This window comes from Typopeltis vanoorti, chromosome 4 (assembly GCF_054136105.1).
Source record: "Typopeltis vanoorti isolate ZY-2024b chromosome 4, IOZ_Tvanoo_1.0, whole genome shotgun sequence".
Classification (NCBI taxonomy): Eukaryota; Metazoa; Arthropoda; class Arachnida; order Uropygi; family Thelyphonidae; genus Typopeltis; species Typopeltis vanoorti.
Genome location: NC_143552.1, coordinates 117619922 through 117643739, shown reverse-complemented (window position 1 = coordinate 117643739; position 23818 = coordinate 117619922). Strand labels below are relative to the sequence as shown.

General features: G+C 36.3%; 1 protein-coding gene across 1 annotated transcript in view; it reads left to right on the top strand.

Annotated features, from left to right (window-relative positions):
* Positions 1-23818, top strand: part of LOC150107632 (solute carrier family 25 member 36-A-like) — a 163866-nt gene that overhangs the window by 8802 nt on the left and 131246 nt on the right. Inside the window, exon 2 of the mRNA XM_090391982.1 lies at positions 13898-14149. Coding sequence (XP_090248108.1) covers positions 13898-14149 — 252 coding nt within the window. The remainder of the gene's footprint in view (positions 1-13897; positions 14150-23818) is intronic.

Here is a 23818-nt window from a genome sequence, read left to right as displayed (position 1 = left end):
CCCTTAACCCACTACTCGATGGCATAGACAACAGGCTGTTGTGCGCAAGCAAGTTTGGGGGGGGGGGGACCCCCACCTTACTAACGCCGGGTTAACATTCGTCAGGTTGCTGATCTCCGAACTTTTATCTCCGCAAACATAGACCGACAACTTTCCTAAATAGTTCTAAACGCCCTCTGCAACGTTCATTTAATGAACAAAATCGACATCTAAACCGTAAATTCAAAGTCCTTGTTACTACACAAATTGAGCCTTTCCATGTTCCAGATAATTGGGTTATCAACGTGTCCAGATACCCTTTAACGGACAGTGAAACGCTTATCCTCCCAGTAGGACATGAATTTGCTATAGTCTCTAAAAAGATTCCATGTTTAGATTCCCTTTTTAACATCGGATGAAACTTATTTCACCTCTCCAGTGAAAAGGCTAATACTCTCTGCCTAGAAGTTGCATCCATCATGCTTAAAGCCAAGCTTCCCTCCATCTGAAAAGAAAGCTCTACATTCCCTAAGAAGCAACAGTCACCTTGTTATCACTAAAGCAGACAAGGGAAAAGCTACAGTAATTATGGATTCTTCAAATTACAAAAGAAAACTACGAGATCGCTCAACATACCAAGAACTGGATCATGACACCACTAACAGGTAATGGAAGAAATTAAATTCCCTTCTAGATGAAATTATAAGTTTAGATGCAGACACCATAGAAAGGTTAAAAATTCATTTTGCGAGACCTCCTAGGTTTTATGGTCTACCAAAATTCCACAAGACAGACATTCCTCTCTGTCCTATTGTAGACTGTATTGATTCATCTACTTACTGCATAGCCAAATGTTTAGTGAATTTATTGAAACCACATATAGGCAATTCTCGCTCTTTTTTTTTATAAAGCTCTCTTCTGATTTCTTAAAAAAATTTAAAAAATGTCTCAATACAATCTACTGATCTTATTGTGAGCTTCGATATAGAATCTCTATTCACAAATGTACCTCTCAAAGAGACTTTACAATTACTTACTGACATCTTCCCACAAGATATAGTAAAATTATTTGGATTCGTAATGCACTCTGGATATTTCTTGTATCAAAACAAATTCTACAACCACGTAAAAGGAACTGCCATGGGAAGTCTGCTTTTCCCTGTTCTAGCCAACTTTTATTTGGAGCACTTAGAAGAAGACATTCTTTTTTCATCTATACACAGGTTAGATATATAGATTACATTTTTGCAGTGTGGCCTCACAACAGATTCCTTACCTTCCTTTTTTAGCCAAAATCAATACTTTACACCCTCGTATCAAGTTCACCATGGAAATTGAAAAAGACAACAAATTATCCTCTTTAGACATCCTTCTCATCCGCTCGCCATCAGGTAATTTAACATCTGTTTACAGAACACTCACTTTTACTGGAAGTTACATTCTCAAACAATCTGCTCATCGTACTTCTCAAAAGACAGGAATCATAAAATGTTTAATTCGATGAGCTAGAACTAAATGTTCAACTCGCCATCATTTACAGAAAGAATTTTCTATTATCAAACAAAACGTGAAGTTAAATGGCTTCTCCAAAAGGACCACATCTGTTTGACTCCTATAAGCCATGCCAAAAAACAAAGAATCAATAATTTCAGAACCAATTTCAAGAATTTTAAAGAAATATGATCTAAAAGCTACTTATATTCATCATCATGCATATCAAGGATTTAGACCTAGTGTGGCCTGTTCCAGCCTTAGAAGTCATCGTTGAATCTTTTACAAGGGCGTCTTACTTGTATTCTTATTAATAAAATATCCACATATTTTCCCTCGTCTAAAGATAAATGCTCAACTATGCCTCTTCCTGGTGTATACCAAGTTTCATATGACTGCCATCTTTCTTATTTTGGACAAACCGGATGCTCTATAGAAAAAAGAATACAAGAACATCAATCTTATATTCTTCGCAACAAATTCGATAAGTCTGGATTGGCACAGCATTGTCTTTGTTTCAAAACTGGTCCAAAACTCGCCTTCTACACAGATGTCAGTATAAATTCAAATGCCTATTCAAAGAGAGTGCTGAGGCCTTACTTCAACGCCCTAACTTGAATCGGAGTTATCCTTATCAAAAATATGGGAAAGTTTGATCCGAATAATGCATTAATTTTAATTTTTATTTTTTTAAATTAAGACCACCTAGATACTGCATCTGTTTAATGATATCTTTAGTATGATTTTATAAATTAAGTGTTTTGTATGACATTGTAAATTTATACATGTAATTTATTCTGCACTCTTATGTTTACCTTTCTTCAGTGAAATGATATCGTGATTAGTGATGTAACATCACGCAGCTTGTTCTAATTTTGAATGATCAATTATTTGTATTCTACCTTGTAAAAACTGTTTTCTGTCAAGCCACTGATGATAGTTTATTTTAAAAACTGAAATATCTGGCAGAATATTAAATATACTTTTCTTGTGCTAATGTGTAGATAATTCTTAATTACACTACTGGTCACTTTTCTAATCTTTAACCATTGCATCATTCTAGTTATGATCTGTGACTCACAGACATGGCCAATAACCAAACAATTACTGGACAGAATGAGGAGAATAGTGTAGGATGGAGAGTGCCATGCCAAACATCAGACTACATGACAAAATAAGAAATCAAGATTATAAGAAACAAAAGTGTTGGATATAGGGGAGGAGATTTTAAAATTACAATGGTGATGGGCAGGACATATTGCATGGATGAAAAGTGATGGATAGATAAAGGCAATCACCCAGTGGCATCCATACAAAGGAAGATGAATTCCAGGACAACCAGAAAGAAAATGGAAGGAAGACCTAGTGGATAATGTTGCTATTAGAAAGCCTTTAGCAGAGAAAGGAAACAAATAGTGGATGCCTATCATTAAAAATGGTTTATGAAAAAGGACTTAGAGGAAGTGTCCTCACTGGGGTTTAAATGTTTCTTGCAGACAAACAGAAAGGCTTGAGTTTTTACAACACAATCTTGATATCGATATTTTGCAAAACCGACAACAGGTTTTGCAAAAGTTCTACAATAGTTCCGTTGTAAAAATTTTCCAATTTTTTGGCTTTGCAGACTTGTCTGATTTCTGAGCGATTGATGGCTTACCATTGTCAACTTTATATTTATCAATATTTTTGATAAATATAAAGATTTTTGGAAGTATGGACAGCCAGTATTCATCTCTTCCAAAAAATCAATTGATAAATGGAAAAAGGTTCAGTACATCATCCAAAGTGATAGGATCATTTAAATTTAATTTATTTTCAGTGTATATTGAAGTATTTATTTTTTCTTTGGGCATGTCTGGTGGTTTATCTTTAAGTAATATCCTTGCCTTTTTTATATATATATATATATATATATATATATATATTCATCTGTATGAGTCTTTTGACTCCTTGGAGGCTTAAATATTAATAATCTTTCTCACCTACAAACCTGCACATGTCACCAGTTTTTAGTGATATCTCCCATATAAATCAAAGTGTGCCAAACCAGATTCCAACATACAGTGGAAACTATGACACAACATTTTGCTTACTCCCACTATGCTCTACAAATTTCACCTTAGAGAATCAGATCTGTCTCTTGTGTGAAGTTTCAGGTATCTTGGAATATACATATCTAACCTGTCCTGCAAACTAAGTAATGATCGCCTATGCCCTGAATACTGCCTCTAGTATCTGTAACTACACACACATCCAAAAAGACTACTGGAATTTAGTGCATACAGAACAGAATATGCAACTGTCTCTTTGACTACACCAAGGCCATCATTTACAGCTTCTACCTTAAGCACACAAGAACTTACCAGCACCCATCAATCACTGAATTGTAAGAAATCCTCATGTGGAACCTATGTAGGAAAACTATGAATCTGGCTTGCACTGGAATAATGATTACCACAAAGGAAACAAAAACTGTAGCCAAATTCATTGAGGAGTGGAATCCAACTGGTATCCTGTTCTGGATTGCTGACAATGATACACTTCAACTGAAAGATAGCTAAGAGTGATACTGAACTGTAATGTTGACTCTTTTACTAAAAAGACAAATCTTCTCTATCATTCATGTATCATTTGCCTCCTTTCTATTGTATGTCCAAAAAGAAAATCCCTTTTCTCTGTAATAAATTTTTATATGTAAATAGTCTTTTTGTTGCCTATCTTCCAATGTATATTTTATCAAGTTAAGTGATAAAAAAAAAAATACATACTGATGCACAATATGTTTACAACCTTGGAGTGAGATTCACATAACTATGGTAACATTGATTGGAAGGAGGAGAGGACATATAGGAGGAAGGAATTGGATTTTATGCAGTTATTAAGGGATAACTACCTAAGACAGCATGTAATGGAAAATACTAGGGTTCGAGAGTGCTTGACCTAGTAATTGCATCTGAGAATTTGGCTGTAATGAATATGACCACTTGGCGAGAGTGACCATAAGGTTTTGACCTGGGAGGTGGCCAAATGTGTGGAATTTTCAATTAAGAAAGGGTACATGTGGAAGTACCGGGCCGGTGAGTATGACAGTGTCCTCAGCTTGTCATGCTTGGTTCAAGGGCTGGAGGTTGATAATGCATGGGAAGTGGTAAAGGAGTGTTTGAAGGAGATAATGGTTGACTGTATACCTAGAGTCCAGATAGCAAATCAAGTAGGGGTTAAATGGATGAATAACAGCATTAAGCTTGAGCTGCAAAGAAAGAAACAACTGTGGAGGGAATTTAAGGAGAAAGGTCACCTGCAGGCACACAAACAGTATAAAGCACAGGCCAGAAAGGTAAAGAGTGTGGTAAGGAAAGCAAAAGCTGATTATGAAAGGAAATTAGCCACGCAAGCTAAAGAGAATCCCAAACATTTTTTTCGATATGCTGCAAGTAAAAGAAAAAATGTATACGGCAGAATGATTTTAAGGAATGCCGATGGTAGGAAGGTAACTGAATTAGTTGATATAGTGGAATTACTGAGCAAGTACTTTGCAAGAGTATATCATTCAGGTGGTGATATTTCAGGAATGAAAGATCCAATTATACGGGAATTGAGGTGAACGAAATGGAGGTGAATAGTTTATTACAAAACCTTAATGTGAATACATCTGTGGGTTTGGATGGTATACCAGCTCGGATCTTACGTGAAGCGGCAAAAGAATTGTCAGTGCCCTTGACCACTTTGTTTAATTTGAGTCTCGGGTCTGGGTTAGTCCCGAGGGGGTGGAAAGAGGGGAAAATAGTACCACTGCATAAGGGAGGTTCCAAGACTACTGTTGCAAATTATCGACCGATCAGCATATCAGGATTTGTTGTCAAGGTTTTGGAGAGAGAGTAGTCATGAGAAGAATTCAGGAATGGATAGATGATAATGGGAAACTGTATGGGGGACAGCATGGTTTTGTGAAGGGTAGATCATGCCTCACTAACTTGCTCACATTTTATAACACAGTGACAGCTGAGCTGGATAAGAGTAATGGGTTTACAGTCATACTGCTGGACCTTGCTAAGGCCTTTGACAGGATACCACATGGAATTCTAATCAGCAAACTGCAGCATATAGGGTTGGTGAGATGGATAGGAGGGTGGTTGATGGAGAGATATCAGGGAGTAGTTTATTCAGTAGTAGAGTCCAAAAGACAGCCTGTGACTAGTGGTGTGCCACAGGGTTCTGTTCTGGAACCACTGCTGTTTAATTTGTTCATTAATGATATAGGGAAGGATGTAAGAGGAACTATTCATTTGTTTGCTGCTGATGCAAAGTTGGGTAGAGCAATAGTGAATGCACATGATGTCTAGATTTTGCATGATGATTTGGATAGTTGGGGGACTGAGCTAAGGAGAATGGATGTCAATGTGATGTGGCAAAGTGTAAGGTTATGCATTTTGTGGTGAAAAGATTAGCAGCAGTATATTACATTGATGGAACTGTACACCAGGAGATTGACAAAGCCAGGGATTTGGGGATGTTGATGGATAGGGAGTTGAAGTTTAGTGGGGGACATTGCAAAAGTGGCTAAATCAGCTCATCAAATCACTTGGTTACTGAAGAATACTTTCACGAGCAGAGACAAGCAAGTTATTGTCCCTCTGTATTGAGCCTTGATAAGATCCTATCTTGACTACTATGCCCAGATCTGGGCACCAGGATTTCTTCTTGATGGGGAGTAGGTAGAGAGGATCCAGAGGCGAGTGACCAAGATGATAGCAGGTTTATGGAATGAACCTTATGAGAACAGGTTGAAGATTTGTGGGTTGCAGACATTGGTTGATAGGTAGAAGAGGGGTGATTGAGACATTCAAATTACTGAAGAGTTTCTATAAGATTAATTCAGCGGATATTTTTCAGAACAGGTCTGGTGGTAAGAGGACTAGGGGCCATCCATGGAAACTGGGCAAGAGTGTGGTTAGCAATGGTGTTAGAACTAGGTTTTTTGCATGGAGAGTGGTGAATGAGTGGAATAAGTCTGTTGTGGGTGCCATGACTGTGAGTGGGTTTAAGGCAAGGTATGATAGATACTGTGTGGAAGCTGAATACCCATCTTTGTACCATTGAATCACTCATTGCATGTTCTCCATAAATCTCAATAATTTGCTGATGAATTTCAACTGCTTTAATGTTCCTTACAATCAAGAAACGGATAATAACCTAATTTCACATGTGGTGGGCAATTCGATTTTCTTTGACATTGTAAGCACACACAAGAAGTGTATGCATTGCGAGAATGTCTGAAAATGGCACCAACGCCTTCTAACGAATCAACAAACTCATTTCGGTCGAAGCGCTGCAGTGAAGATATTTAAAAACAGAACTTACTTTCTGGACGTCCCTCATATCTGATTGAAATGAAAGCTGAAGTTTTTTTTTTTTTTTGTGTATGTGTATGTGTATATATATATATCTCCTAAATCCCAAAATTTTTTAATTTTCATCCAGCTATTGTATTATTGCAATACATAATTTCAACCTGTGTTTTCCCCTTTGTCCCTGCAAACGTTTGACTGAAACAAAAATTGGAATTGGCTCAATAAATGTTTCCATATTTCAGTGAAATTGATTTAACCAGAGTATTAGAATAACTAATTTGCATACCAGCAGATCCTACTACTGTATTCCCACTGATACACATGTCAGGAGGAGAATCCATTCCAATAATAGAGTAATCAATCCGTCTATTTTGAGTTATTATTACGTGTCGGAAAATTAACTTTTCTTTTATGAACATTGTAATTTTTAAAGTGGTAACTATTTTGTTTGTGTAACATAATAAATTTAGTTTAATCCTTTATTCAAGTGTTTGCGCCTGAAGTATCTTCAGGACTGAGACAACTCGTAGTAAAGGTGGACCAAGCTCTCATCACTCCTTCTCTCAGTATCTCCCATAATGCAAAGCACATCTCCTTGCAGACATGTATAATGCTGTGCATTAAGGGAAGGGCCACTACCCATACCAGTTTCGACCTTTATTGAGGTCTCGTCAGTGGGAGCCAGACCCAGAAGTGGTGATACTAAGGCAGAAGCAATGGAGAGGTCATATTTACCTATATAAGTTGCCAAAAGGTGTACTACCTTATTATTAAATTACTCTGGATTTAGAGAAAGATGTTGAAAGTTTATTTTCCACTTGGTTAGACTATAATAAATTTAGTTTAATCCTTTATCCAAGTGTAAGCAAACAAAGTTTGCACCTGAAGTATCTTCAGGACTGAGGCAACTCGTAGTAAAGGTGGAGCAAGCTCTCATCACTCCTTGTCTCAGTATCTCCCATAATGCAGAGCACATCTTGTGGACTTGTATAATACTATGCATGATTTGACTCTTCAACTCAGAATTGACTCTTCTTGGCAAATTGCCAGTATGGTCTCGGATCTGTGGTCAGACAGTAGGTGCTTATGCATTTTGTGAAATGCATCTTAAAGGACTAAGATAAAGAAATGCGAAACTACAAACCAGAAAATTATTCCAAACATAAAAGATTGCTTGAAACAGTACCATGACATGGAGAGAAAAATCAATTCCAAAATTAAGAGGATAAATTGAGTGAGGGGTTAAATGGATGATTAAGGAAGAAAATTTCTGAGCTGGTTTGAAGGAAGCATATAGATTGAATTTATGTAAAAGGATGATAATTATGAATAATTTTTGAATTGTATTTTGTTGTATCCATTACATAGCAAATTGCTTTTAATTTTATTCAGTTCATTTAACAAAAGGGATTAGAAGAGCAGATCATATGATCTGTGTACAAGATTCCTGATAATAGAATGGGCAATAACAAACAAAACAACAACAAAAAAAAAAATTCTTGTAATTTAGGAAGTAGGGTGATGAACTGACTGGAAACATATAGGACCATGTTTAGAAAGTCATGAATATTCTAATGAACATAGGAAATCATTGTTAGTATGGTTAACACGTGACACACAGTTGCAGGCGAAACTAAGAAAAGATATGGAATATTACCACAATGTCCTAAACATGTTATTGCAGTTGTGAAATATTTAAGTGTAAGAGGCTTAGCATTCAGAGGTCACGAGGAAATATTTGGCTCTCCACAATGGTAATTTTATGGGGGCTCTGGAATTATTATCAAAGTTCAATCCATTCATGCGCAAACATATCCAACAACGAGAACTGCGACCAAAGCCTTTCACTTCATACTTATCAAAAGCAGTTTATGAACAAATAACAGAGATTATGCGAATACAAGTAATAAAAATAATTATAGCTGAAATAAATAGTGAAGATGCAAAGTACTACTCAATTGTGATGGACTCGATACAAGATTTGTCCCACAATGACCAACTAGCTATTATAGAATGATATTGTTTTGAGGGAAAAGTGTATGAAAGATGTGTATCTTTCATCAAAATTTGTAGTCCCATTAGCCTATCTTTATTCAATTCCTTACAAGGATTTCTAGAAAAAAATGGACTGCCATTGGATAATTGTAGAGGACAATCTTTTGACAATGCGGCAAATATGTCCGGCCAATACAATGGTGTGCACACACATCTCAAACAAACAAAAAAAAATACGCTGATTATGTGCCGTGTGCTGCACATTCCTTAAATCTAGTTGGAGGAGAAGTGATTAAAGTTGCAACTCAAATTGTGAACTTTTTTGGAATAGTGCAACAAATATGTTTTCTTTTCTGCATCTACCCATAGGTGGAAGCTTCTAAATCGTGAAACAAAACTAAAATTTTCGATAAAACGTTTAAGCCAGACTAGATGGTCTTGTCACTATGATGCTGTTAGAGCTTTAAAACATAGTTATGGTGATATCATGAACATATTAAAAACGTTTAGTTGACAATATAGATGAGAAACTTGATTTTTGAAAAGAGGCACAGAAATTATATAATGATTTGGCGAAACTTGAAACTGCAATTTTAACTGTTTTTTGGGAAGAAATTGTAGAAAGATTCAATTTAGTTAACAAAAAAGTTCAGACCCCAGGCTTAGACATATGTGAAAGTGAGAAATTGATTACGTCATTAGAAGTGTTTGTGAGCAACTTACGAGAACAATCAGATCAGAACTAAACGAATATGAGGAGACAGCCAAAAAATTAAGTACTAGTGTGGAAAAAGAATGCAGTGATTTAAAAAAGAGACGTATTACTTCAAACTTTTTGGAAAAACCTACAGAGAAAGTTTCGCTAAATGAAGCAGAAAAATTTAAATGGGATACGCTATACGAATTTTTAATGGATTTGCAAGACATTAATATCGAAAATATTGACTTGGAAAGTGCACGTAATGTTGTTGATTATTATTTGGATGATATAGATCTCATGTTGGTGTGATGCAGTCCATCATGTAGAAGGGAGACAAATATTAGAGGAATAGGTGAAAGAAACAGGAGTAACAAGTGTTGTTTGGGTTAGATGTTAATAAGACTGTGGAAATGGATGGCACATCACCATGTATTTTTAAAGAATGTGCAAAAAGAGTTAGTTATGCCTTTTGACTGGTTATTTAATGAAAGTCTTGCAGTGGGAAACCTTCTTAAGGAGTGAAAGAAGGCAAAATAGTATTTCTGCATAAGCATGGTTTTAGGACAACAATTTCCAATTCTAGACCTATCTATATACCTGTCATTGTGGTTGAAGTGTTGGTGAAGCTAGTTGGAAGTAGAATAGAGGATTGGATTGATGGACATAGGATTCTCTATGATGATCAGCATGGGTTTGTGAAGGACAGGTCTTTTTTTACTAATCTGATTACATTTTATGATAAAGTGACGAATGTTCTGGATGAGGGAGATATACATATATGGTGCTATTCTTGGCCTTTGCAAAGGCACTTCATTATCCTGATTTTAATATTCTCAGTCAATCTAAATGAAATAACATTAACAAATAAGTTAAACAGTAGGGGCTATGAGGCATGCCACAGGTCACATTCCTTTTCTGAGGCACTGCTTTGTCATCCACAACTTGCTAGTATCGTTCAGAAAGCCAGCTTCAATCCATCCAACCAAACTAGCAAGTTGTGGATGACAAAGCAGTGTCTTAGAAAAGGAATGTGACCTGTGGCATGCCTCATAGCCCCTGCTGTTTAACTTATTTGTTAATGTTATTTCATTTAGATTGACTGAGAATATTAAAATCAGATTATTATCGATGTTAATTCTCAACAGGAAGATTTGAATAGACTTAGTTTTGACAATGAGCAGGTTTTATTATTAATAAATGCAAGGTGTTGCATTTTGAGGTGCAGAGGTTAAATCTGCATACTGTATTGGTGCAGCTGTACTTCAGAAAGTGGATGAGATTCAGGATCTTGTAGTAGACGTTGGACTAAAGTTCTGATGGCATATTGCAAGTGTTGCAAAGATTGCACGTTGCATTGCTACTATGATAATAATAAGAATATTGATATGTAGAGATAAGGAAGATATGGAGGTGGTTCTGCATAATTCAGTGATCAGACCACACATGGACTGTTGTGCTCAAATTTTGTTGCTTAGTTTTCATTATGATTGAAAACACTATATAAGATTCACAGATGAATGACCAAAGTGATATCGTTACTCTAGAGTGTTGGTTATGCACAGCAGTTGAGGGAATGTAGATTGCAGAATTTGGTGAATAGGAGGAAAAGAGGTGGTGTAGTAGAGACCTTCAAGATAGTTAAGGGATTTTACTAGATTAATATGAAAGGGATTATAAAAAGAGTGGAGGGTAAGAAAGGAAGAACGAGAGGCCATCCCTGAAAGTTATGTGAATGGTGTGAGGAGTAGATTTTTTTTTGCATGGAGGGGGGGGGGGTGATGAGTGGAACACATTGCCTGAATGCATTGTGAATGGGGAGTGTAGATGACTTCAAGATTCAATATGATAGACATGTTGCTATTTAAGTTGTCTCCCATGAGTACTGGCTTTATGGAAGTTACTGTAATCATAATTTTCATTGTTTTCTTTTTATTATGGAAATTCATTATTTGGTAAATACTATTATTTAAAATATCTGTTGCACTGTTATTAAAGCCTTGCAAAAATATCCTTAAGACAGTCTTCATTTTGCTTGTGATTTGAAATTCAAAACAACAGATTATTTCCAGGCCTCCATGGATGCTACCTTCATTTCAGGTCCTGCACCTGGAATTCTCTTGATGTTGGCACACTAACTCACTACCTACTTTTCAGTGTATCCACTTAATCCCCATGGATTAAGTGAATTCTTAACAAGAAGTTATTATTTTTTTTCCTTGCTCATATTATTCTAATATAGCTTCCAGGGATGACTTCTTATTCTTCCATTACCCTCTGGATCCTCTTCAGATGTATTCTAATCAGTGCCTTGTGCACTGGTATAATTACATTCTTATACAAAGTCGTTAGTACCTTTCTCAGTTTGGAAATCTTTCCCCAACCATTGCAATATATCATCTAAACTTTAGTCCTTAAATCATTATATTCAGAAGAGGCAAAGAATTCTCTTCCTCCTCCTCCTTGAGCACTGTTCCATTAATATGATACACAGAATTCCATTTCCTCTAACCAAAGTGCAAAATTTGATACTTGCCAGTGTTAAACTGAAACCCCCCCCCCTACTCATATACTTGTCAAACTAGCCAGTTCAAATCAAGTGAAATAATTCTCTGCTGTTATCTTCTTCAATTTTTCATAATTTACAGACAGTTGAATATTTTCCTTTAAACCTTTGGCTATATATAAACTTATACCATTAGCATATAAAATAAATAAGATTCCAGGACAATTTGTGTATGCTATTTTTCACCTCCTTCCATTAAGATTCTCCCCATATACATATTGCTATTATGGCACCCATTCCTCTCCTTATCCAAGCTGCTATCTGTTTATTTCCTTCATTGCACATATAGAACTGCTGTAAAGTAAGTCTACTTTATTCAATGCATTTGTCTCTCTATTGTAAAATATTTTTACAGAAGCTGTAGAAATTTATATTTTTTGCATAGGTTATATGTTTTCCTTTGTAGTGATTCCTGTTTTTATTAATTCAGCCTTATATTCTTACGCTAACCAACCTCTCCAACTCCTTTTACCACTCGCACAAGCACTTCACTTACAAGTTGTACTGGGTAGCAGCAAATGTAGTGGTAGTTCAACAGCTGACTGTAATGAATCCCCTTTAAGCAGTTGCTCTGTCTTCTCTTTTTCTGTTCCTCAGGAACTTCCCCATTTATTTATGTATATCATTTTGGGGTTTCCCCTGTCCATTAGGACTGATTGAGCCCTCCTAACGAAGGATTAAGTATGTATTTTACGACCGTAAATCTCTCTCTCTCTCTCTGTGTGTGTGGATGAAACCCTTTGGTCAGAAAGACCTGGGTTCGATTCCAGTCAGTGATGTGAGGAACCTTTATCTGGTCTCTTTCAACTAAAGGTGAGTTAGCTGGTCTCATAAGGAGGTAGGGAGTTTTTTCACTCGGAAACTCTGGTTTTTTGTCTCCCAGAACAGGCAAACCAGCCCCTGAACATACATGGATAATAGTCATAAATACGTCCCAGCCATACATATGCTGGCCCCGAGCCCGGATAAAATTGGGGGATTGGGGAAAGCAATGGTGAACTCCTTGTAAAAATCTCACAAGGAATACTTTTTGGGCATGCCTATAAAGTCACCTACGGTCGGAAACGACTGAAAGGGAAAATCGGAATCAATCGCCTCTGTATGAGACTGGCTAACTCGCCTTTAGTCAAAGAGACAAGGTAAGGGTTCCTCACATCTTGGACTGGAATCGAACCCAGGTCACCTGTTTATTTGCAGGAATCTGCAAATAAACAGTACCCTTAACTTGATTGTTCAATGAGTATCTTGCAATGGGGAAAGTGAGAACCTCTGTAGCTCACATCTTGGGCCATTGCAAGATACCCATTGAACAATCAAGTTAAATGTACTGTTTATTTGCAGATTCCTGTAATACATGAGTAACTTTCTATCTAACTTTATCTTAAGCACCTTACATTTAGCTATTTCTTCCATTTTTACTCAGTATTTCCTTCCAGCCCCTATATGGAATAGTCGTTAAACATTTGTATTATATCATCCTACTATAACTAATGATATCTCAAGTTTTCAAGCAATTAAACTTGAGATTTTGAAATTATTTTAAAAATCTTATTCTTAATGTAATAAGAATGATACTTCATTCGTAGATAACAAGGTGATAAAATTATAAAAGCTGTTATTAAGGTTTGAAGTTTTGTGTGCTAAATGAGAATATATATTTAATCTTTAAAGATACCTGTGGCATGGCTGTAAACAACAAAATTACGTAACCATAGTAATTAACTTTAATGAAATGAAAGTACAGATATGTTGTGGTTATTTTATAATTTTGTTGTTTAATATATGTGTAAGTATTTATTTTTCATTTTATATTTCTAGTTTGGGAGGAACTGCAGGAGCCATTGTTACATGTCCTTTAGAAGTAGTGAAAACACGACTTCAGTCATCAGTTGCCAACTTCAACTACCATTTACTTGTTTCATCTTCAGTGCAAAACTGTGTTGCAGCAGTAAATTATGCTGGGCCAGAAGCTGGACTGTGCAATTTTACATGTGCTACTTCAGATTCATATAGACAGATGCTGAATAATGTTAAATGCCGATCTTCATTTGGTGTATGGAGGTGCATCAGGTATGTGTTAGTTCAGACTGAACATTGTTTGCAGAATAAAGTATTTTCCCCTTAAAATACAACAAAAGGCTGATTATCTGTGGGATTCGAATTAACCGTGGCCCACTGTAGTATATAGAAATTTAATTTTTTAAAAATTCTGTATGCAAATGGATTCATAAAATAAGTCATTACTCTGTATTTAAAATATGTTGCATCATAAATAAACACTATTGCATCACCCTTCTAGCAGTGATGTTACGGTTTTTTTATGTAAAAAACCGTAACATCACTGTTACGGTTTTTTTGTTCTGCCTCCAGAATGCACAGTCAAGTGTATAATGCTACAAAGAAAACAAACAGAAATCAGTTACTTTCTACCTAAACAAGTTTAAAAATGTTCAGCTTTGTATTTATGTATTACAAGAATGTTTGTCTTATGTTTTATGCATTTTTTTTTATGTATTTAACCCAATAAAACACAATTTGGATTAATCATGGGTAATTGACCATTTTAATGTATTACTTTGACCATATTTTCCACATCACATGTTCTGATACAGGTCTAACACCTTTCTGTGAATGAGATCTTTCTTGGATCTTTTGAGCTAAGCCATGAGCAGGGGCACGCCAGTAGTGTCCAGCACCTGTGTGCAAAACTTTAGTTGGTGTCCCCCCCCCAATAAAAAATCACTTTAAAAAAACGTTTTTTTTAAAGTATTTCCTCCTCTTTGGCACCTTTACTATTTTGCCGCCTGTGTGCGTCGGACACATTGCACATATGGCCGCCGCATCCCTGGCTATGAGTTATGAAAGGTTCATTTAAGCCATTTTAAACAAATTACTTCTGAACAAGTAACTTGTTCTAAGCATGGGTAAAACATTTTTTTGAAATGAATTTTTATTTATTTGTTTTTTTTTTATTACTTCTTGAAATATTCATATTTGATTCCAGTGGAATTCCAGCACTGAGGAAAAAAGATCCTTCCACCATCACGCATAATGAATGTACAACCAGAGAGTTAATTTTCTGGGGCATTCTTTCTAATAAGTCAGATGACAGACCATTTAATGAAAGCTTCCTTAATAGATTTTTGTTCCAAATCCAATTGCATGCCTTAGTGATACCGCAGACAATCGTTTTGAGTTTTTTTCCAAATTTTTGGTAAAATTTGCCTGAAGGTAGGTGACTAGCAAGAAGATGTTCATTGTTTATTAGTTAGAGGTTACTGGATGGCATCAAGTTGACCATTATTTTAGAACGAATTGAAGTCAGATCAATAAAACAGTAATTTGATAGTAGAGATTTTTTACTTTAACATGTTACTGCTGGGTTGTGTGTCAACAGGAACTCACTTGATACACATTGTTCCTTTTGCATTGGAAGGGCATCTTTACAAATTTTTCAGTGTATATGTATATATTGAAAATAATTGAAACTGGCATACCAGTTTCAATTATTTTCAGTATACTTTTATTCATAAAATGATTTGTAAACTGCCTTAAAGATATAGAAAATCTTGCATGTAACACCATCTTATCTTGACTTATGAAAAAAAAAAAAAAAAAAAAAGAACAGTCACTTGCTTTTTTGAACGTATCTTACATACATCATTTGGTTTCTTCACTTGAAGTACATTTGACTCTCGCTATAGAGTGAGTTAACTAGCATGATGAACTACTGTAACCACATAGAGCTGAAAATGTTTTTTAAAATAAAAATTTGCTTTGAGAAAGAGGGAGGGAGATGTGACCTCTTGTGGAAATAATTTACAAGTCTTTCTAATTATCACTAGTACATAAAATCTAACACTTAATTTTTTTTAAAATCAAAGTAAGCCTGTGTAGCTCAGTGGATGTGGCGTTTGCACACCACCGCGCTAGGCCGCACGAAGGAAGTCTTGGTTTCGAGTCTAGTCGGCGACTAGAGGAAATTTTTCTAAGCCTTTTTTCGACCGGTTCCCGAGTTAGTCGATCTCTGGCACGGACAAGCAGGTTTTTCCTCCCGGAAACTCGGGTTTTTCGTCCTGTAAACTCAAGAAAATCGACCGTAGAACCCACATTATTTCAGACATTAAATATATTGTGTTAGGGTTAGAGACCACGAGATGGCGGCACATTTGAGCCGTCTCTCTTCACTGCGTACCGCTTAATTAGTGATAGCCTTGGGCCATCTGTCTCTGATTGGGTACCATTGGAGATTGAACTGCCCACTCAGTCTCCAAAAATTAGATAGGGCTAAATGGCCTCGCCTACTCCCGTATATACTGGAATAAAAAAAAAAAAAAAAAGGCGTTAGCTGATTTTATTTTATTTTTTTCATTGCAAGTTCGTTGAACTAATGATGATTTTATATACTAGTGGGGAATACAAATGTTAAACTGAAGTGTACACTTTCTGTCTTTCAGTCATTGAAAATAGTCAGTCCTCAAATTATGACGTGTGCAACTTAACAGTCACTCATACTTATGATATCCATTCCATTAACATGTTCACTGAATATCACCTCACTCCTGCAACCTGTGGTCCAGGGTGTTATTGCTACTTTCAAGACATATTATTTAAGAAATACTTGTACTCAGCTATTGCTGCTACAGCTAATTCCTTTTATTCCAGTATAGGAAGTACACGAGGCTATTTTAGCCCTATCTACCTTTTGAAGATTTAAGGGATAATTCAATCTCTACTGGTAGCCAATCAGAGATAGGCAGCCCAAGATTATCACTAATTATACATGCCGTCCGGTGAAGAGAGGTGACTGACAAGTGCCATCATCAGTTTACGGGATGAAAAACTTGAGTTTCCAAGAGAAAAAACCTGCTTGCCCATGCCAGAGATCGACTAACTCGGGAACTGGTCTGGGGGGGGGGGGGACTTAGTAACCATTCTTCTAGTTGGCGACTTGAATTGAACTTACAAACCCCTCTCTTCAGTTGATCTAGTCCCATGGAAGGCACATGCTTATACAGGTGCTTATTGCTGCTACAAGGATGTGAAAACTCTCAGACTTTTGAAAGGAATATATTTTGCATTGTACAAAGAATGTAGACACAGCATGAAGTGCCTGCAGAGTGTATGAATGATGTTTGGAAGAGGCATTTGAAAATATGTTCATCCAGTTACAAGATTCAACAAAGATTAAGCCTTTCAAAAGATTAGTGATAAAATAATACTGCAAACTGAAGGGTTGGAACTGGAGGTAGACAGTGAAGGTATAGAGCAGTCATGCAAGAAGAGCTCAAAGTCATTAGTGAAAAAATTGGCAGAGGCATTTGCCTCTATTAATGAGGCATTGAGGTTGTTTGAAGAGATGGAACTTAGCAGAGATTTATCAAAGCATGCAGCAATGCACATCGTACAGACTAAATTAAAAATATTGTACAAATTTTTAAAGAAGTTCACTCCTGCTGTCATCTCACTTCTGAAGATGAGTGTATACCTTCCACGAGTTATTCATCTGATGATCCATCTTCAGAAAGCTTTGTTGCAATTCCTGAATTTGAGGAATTTATTGTTGATGACCTAGCCTCTCCTGTCTCCTTCAGTGAATTGTTAAATTAATAGAGCAGTAGCTTTGAAAAATTATTTTATTTATTTATTTTATTTTATTATTTGACACCTCCAGGGAGTCCAAGGACTCATCAAGGGAGGGCACCAACTCCACAACTCCGTCTCCACCATTCAATCACCAAATGACCAACTACACCAATGCCATCTACCACCGACCACCACTGTATTTCCACAGACAATCACAAACATCCATGCTCATGATGGGATTTGAACCTGCAGCCTTTTGACTGGAGAGCAGATACACTATCCACTTGGCCAACCAGGCTGGCAATTACTCTTGCTCCATGTATTTCCAGTTGATTAGTAAGCATACAGAAGCACTGTATGCACATTTCATTATTTATTACTGTACAGTATATATAGTAATCTCGGTATCTCCTATAATGCAAAACACATCTCCTTGTGGATATGTCTAATGTTATGCATTAAGGGAAGGGCCACTACCCAGACTAGTTTCGACCTTTATTGAGGTCTCTTCAGTGGGAGCCAGGCCCAAGTGGAGATACCAAGCAGAAGCATTAGCAGGTCATCTCTACCTTGCAACTTTCAGGCGCAAACTTTGTTTGCTCACACTTGGATAAAGGATTAAACTAAATTTATTATACTCTAACCAAGTGAAAAATAAACTTTCAACATCTTTCTCTAAATCCAGAGTAATTTATTAAAAAAGGGTGGTACACCATTTGGCAACTCGTATAGGTAGAGATGACCTGCTAATGCTTCTGCTTGGTATCTCCACTTGGGCCTGGCTCCCACTGAAGAGACCTCAATAAAGGTCGAAACTAGTCTGGGTAGTTGCCCTTCCCTTAATGCATAACATTAGACATATCCACAAGGAGATGTGTTTTGCATTATAGGAGATACCGAGATAGGAGTGTTGGTAGCTTGCTCCACCTTTGCAACAAGTTGCCCTGGTGTTGTACCACATTACCCCAGTCCTGAAGATACTTTCAGGTGCAAACTTTGTTTGCTCACACTTGGATAAAGGATTAAACTAAATTTATTATAATTTTAGGTTATCATTTGCATTGTATTATTTCGCTATAAACAAAAAGTAAAATTAGTTTAATAAAAATGGCAAAACTGACCTACACATTTTAGCATTCAGGAAAAAATGTGTAGGTCTGGAATGATGAACTTATAACCTTTCAACTTGCTATTGGATTATTGGAACAGACCCCCCCCCCTTCCCCCATCGTAAGTCAAACACTGACTGCATGTCAAACATTGCATAGTAAACACAGAACACTCATTGTCACTTTTTTTATAAAATAATCTGCTTTCTTTCACTCTGTTTTTTTTTTTTTAAAAATGTAAACTACCATTAAGACATTTCACATTTCTGTATCAAATAGTCTGGCATATATATATATTAGCAAGCTTTGAAATGCATGGCATAAGCTTCAGGATAATTTTCATCTTTCTTACTCTCAGATGATTTCAAAAGGTGGGTGTGAGAGAGAGATTAAAGAAATAATGTGACTTTTTTTGGAAATATATTTCAGAAACCTCAATCCTTTCTTTTTTTGGAAGTAGAAGAATACGATGTAAGATCATCTCACATTCTTAGAATAAATTTCCTTTATCAGTTATTTTGAAATAGGTTGTTAGTACATTGTACTATATTCATTGTTACAATAAAACCTCTACTCTCTTTTGTTTTATTCTGTGCAGTATAGTGTGTGTGTGTGTGTGTGTGTGTGTGTGTGTGTGTGTGTGTGTGTGTCTGAAGTTCACTATACAAGGTCATTTTCATTCCAGTCATCTGAAAGAAAGCTTAGATTTAGTAAGTAAAAATCCATTTATTCCTCAGCACATGATAATGAATCATATGTTTTAGAAGGAAAGGACTGCATCTAGTGATTTCCATCAAAATATTAGCATATCCAGTACTGATAGATATCGTCATTTTATTCTCCATCAATGCATGTAATTTCATGCTTCACCCAGTTGAATCATGCGATCATATATTATTAGTTTGATATATATATGCCATCCAAACAGAAATGTCTAGAGATTATAGGATGACATATAATTTGTTTTGTCCTATGGATTCATATAATGCCACAACTCTAAATTATTGGTAATTCATTTCTCTTCTTCACCAACAACTTAATGGACTATTTAGGTCTAATGCTGCCATCATCATAAGGTCTCCATCTGCTTCTGTCATAGGCAGTATGTTCAGCAAAGCGCTGGCATGGTTGGCTGAGTAGTTAGCATACCTTCTCTCCAACCAACAGGTTGCAGATTTGAATTCTGCTGCAGCATGGAAGGGATGTTTTTGATTGTCTTACCTTGTTTACTACTTTAACCTTTAATGTGGTGCAGTATGACTTTTGCTGTCCTTGTGCCATTAAAACCATAAAATCATCATTATCACAGCAAAAGTGTTCATTCAGTTGTCTAAATTCTTTCATTACCCTATCCATTGTGCTTGGGGTCTTCTCATAGGTCTTTTCTTGTTGATTTTATTTTATTTGTGGCCCTTGTTTTATCAACTGGTCATCTACCCTCCAAACATGACTGCACTCAATTTTATTAATACTTATAAATGATAGCATGGTGGGTTTTGAAACAGATTTTGTACTTCCTAATGTCTTCATTCATATAGTCCAGCATTCTGATTGTAGGATGGTTAAAAAAAAAAAATTCTCATTACTGTTGACCTTGATAGCCTAAATAAAATTTTTCTTTGGATTTTTTTGATAATATTATATATCATCATCAGTATCAAATTTCTGATATGTACCCTCAAAGGGTATAGAACAGCGTTCTGCAACCTTTTTACACCTGCGGACTTGGGAAAAAGGGAGAAATATTTCGCGGACCGGCTAAGACAGAAACATAAACCAACGTAGATAGTATTTTATTTATTAAATCCAATTTATAAAATTACAATTTTTAGTTAGTGTGACATCTGCTGCTGCTTAGAGGTTAGAAAATTTGATATAAGTGGCTGGAGCATTGTTTCTGGGAGACGAAGAAATTTTTGGCGGACCATCACTGGTCCGTGGACCACAGGTTGAAGAACATGGGTATAGAGGATACGATAGTACAACATGAAAAACTTATTACATCACCATTAACTTCCTATCTACAATTTTCCTCCAAATCAATCTGTTACCTGTCAAGACTCCAACATTATCAGATCTTATATTTCTATCTTTTAAGGACTTTTTACTGTATCAATCCACCTATATCTTGATCTTCCTCTGAGTCTTTTTCTTGACAGAGAACACTTGTTTTGCTAATCATTCCTCTCCCATTCTGTTTAGGTGACCTGTGATTAGCTCTGCTAACACATTCCTGGATGCTAACCGTGTTAAGTTCTTTCCTAATATCCTCATTTTTAATATGATATTGCCACTGATGCCATTAGTTCATGCCTCTAATCTTTCTAATGACTCTCAATCAGTGGTCTTTGGTCATCTGTTTTATTTCTAACCCAGTTTTTGATTGCATAAGTTAAAATTGGTTAGAACACTGCCTTGTATACAGCTAATTTAGTATTTTGACTAATTTCTCTCTTATTCTATATAAATTTATTCAGTTGACTTCTTACCATACCAGCTTTATTGATTCTGTTGTCTATTTCCATATTTAATTTACCATTTTTGTCCCTAAGTAGCTGAAATGTTTTACTTGTTCTATAGATTCTCTATTCACAATGCAGTTGATATTTCCTATGCTTATGCCCATTTTCATTGTCTTTGTCATGTTATTGTTGACCCTCATACCAAATCTGTTACAAGAGTTATTCAGTTTAATCAGGGAATCTTGCAGACTTGTACTGAATTTATTTAGAAGTATAACACCATCTGCATGAAGTAAAGAGCTGAGATTAACATCTCCAATTTTGATATCAGGTTTAATACCACTTTCTTCATACTGTGATCCATATGAATAATAAATAACAGAGGAGATAATGTGCATCCTTGTTTGACACGAGATTCAACATAAAACCATCTTCCTGCACTTCAGTTCTGACTGGTGACTTACAACTCGAATAATGACTAAGTATTGCTTGATATAATGCTCCATTGATACCATGCAGTGTAGCATTTTGAATAGCTTTTCTCTTGGCACCTTGTCACATGCCTTTTCCAGATCTACAAAACTTGAGGGAGGTCTGAAAAATTCTTGGTCTCGACCATAGATGACAACACTATCGGCAAGATTTTTTTTTTCTCAGTTGGTACATTTGTCATAAGTATCCATGTGAAATTGCAAGTCATTCTATCAAATAGTTTGTTTTATAATTCTCATGGAAAGGCTTAGACATTGGTTATACATTCTTACTAAATAGCTTAATGAAATTACAGCGCACAATAAAATATACATTAAAATAAATTTTAATACACTTCCAATATTTCGGCAATGTCACGTTGCCATTATCACAGGAACTTAAAAGAAGACACATGCACACAAGCACAACACACAGTAAATAAGGAACGAAGCTTCTGATGTAGGTTTCCCAAATTTGGGGCAGTCTCATGCAACCAAATTTATTGAGGTTTGGATTGTTTCTTAGGGATGAGGCTGATTCCATGAATAGCCTTTCATATTTGAATTTACTACGATGTATTATCGTGGCTTTCTTCCACCGTATTCTATGGTGGGTATCCAGCGCATGGTCTGCAAGACCAGAGTGGCTGTATTGGTGAAAACGGATGTAGTCCTTGTATTCTGAAATTCTGATATTAGCTGTCCTGCCTGTTTGGCCAAAGTAGGACAGCTTACAGCTGCAAGGGACCTGGTAAACATCAGGTAGGTCTAGGGAGGGAGGTTGGTCTTTAGTGGAACAGATAAGAGATGCCAATTTTTTATATGGTCTGTAACAAGAAGTTAAGTCATGTTTTTTAGGATTTTTGTAATTTTTTCCGAGATGCCTCGGATATAGGGAATGGTGATGGATTTAGAGTAATCCTTGTTGTGAAGGTGGGGGGGTTGTGGTTTGTTGGTTTCGGATTTTTTTTTGGGCAGGGTAGCCATTGGCTAAGAAAGTGTTGAGAATGGGGTTTAGTTCTGTGGTTAAGGCATTGTCATTGGAACAGATAAGTTTAGCCCTGTTGTGTAGTGTCTTAATGACTCCATATTGTTGTGAGGGGGGGGAGATTTGGTGGGATTGTTGGTGAATGTATCTGCCTGTATGGATGAGTTTTCTATAAACTGAGAAAACCAAGGTTCCATCAGGCTAGTAGGTGACTAGTGTGGCTAAGAAAAGAACGCAGTTGTTTTTTTCTTCTTGCAGTGTGAACTTGATTCTGGGGTATTGGTTGTTTAAGTGTGTTAAGAAGGAGAGGAGTGCATCGGAGCCATGTAGCCAAATAGCGAACACATCATCAACATAGTGAAACTGATTGGTTGGTTTTTGTGGAGCAGAGTTTAAGGCTTTCTCTTCAAAAGTCTCCATATAAAAGTTGGCCAAGGGTGGTAGAGTGGAGAACCCATGACTGTCTCCTCTATTTGTTTGTAGAATTTTCAAAGTAGCCTGAGTTCATTGTGAACTGAAATAGGGCTGTGATATCGGGAGGAAATTTAATTTGGATTAGCGTCCCACTCAAAGGATTCTTTGAGTGGGACATTTGTGAATAGGGAGGAGACATCAGAACTGGCCATTACGTCAGTGTGTTTGAGTGTAAGGTTTTCTATGCTGGCTTTGAAGTGGGCTGAATTTTTTATTTGTGAAGGTGTGTTGCCAGTATAGTGTGCGAGGGCTTTGGCCAAATGTTTAGCTAGTTTGTATGTGGGGGAATCAATGCCATCCGCTATGGGATGTAATGGCACATTTTCTTTATTTTTGGGAATCTATATACAGGGTGTTCGGGATAAATTTGACATATTTATAATTAATTATATTTTTCCGTAAGTTACATGTATTAACACACACTTCTCTTCATTTAAAAGTTTGGACCCTTCTTCATTCATATACAAGATGTCAGAAAGGATGGATAGCTGGAACCCACCTGAATCATGGAAGAGAATAACTTGTATCATGATGATTCGTGCCCACCATCAAAATAAGGATATTACGACTGCTGCCCAATGCTCCCTGAATACAGTAAAAACAATCAGGCATGAACTAGAGACTTGCAATGGTGACTACGAGGATGTAGC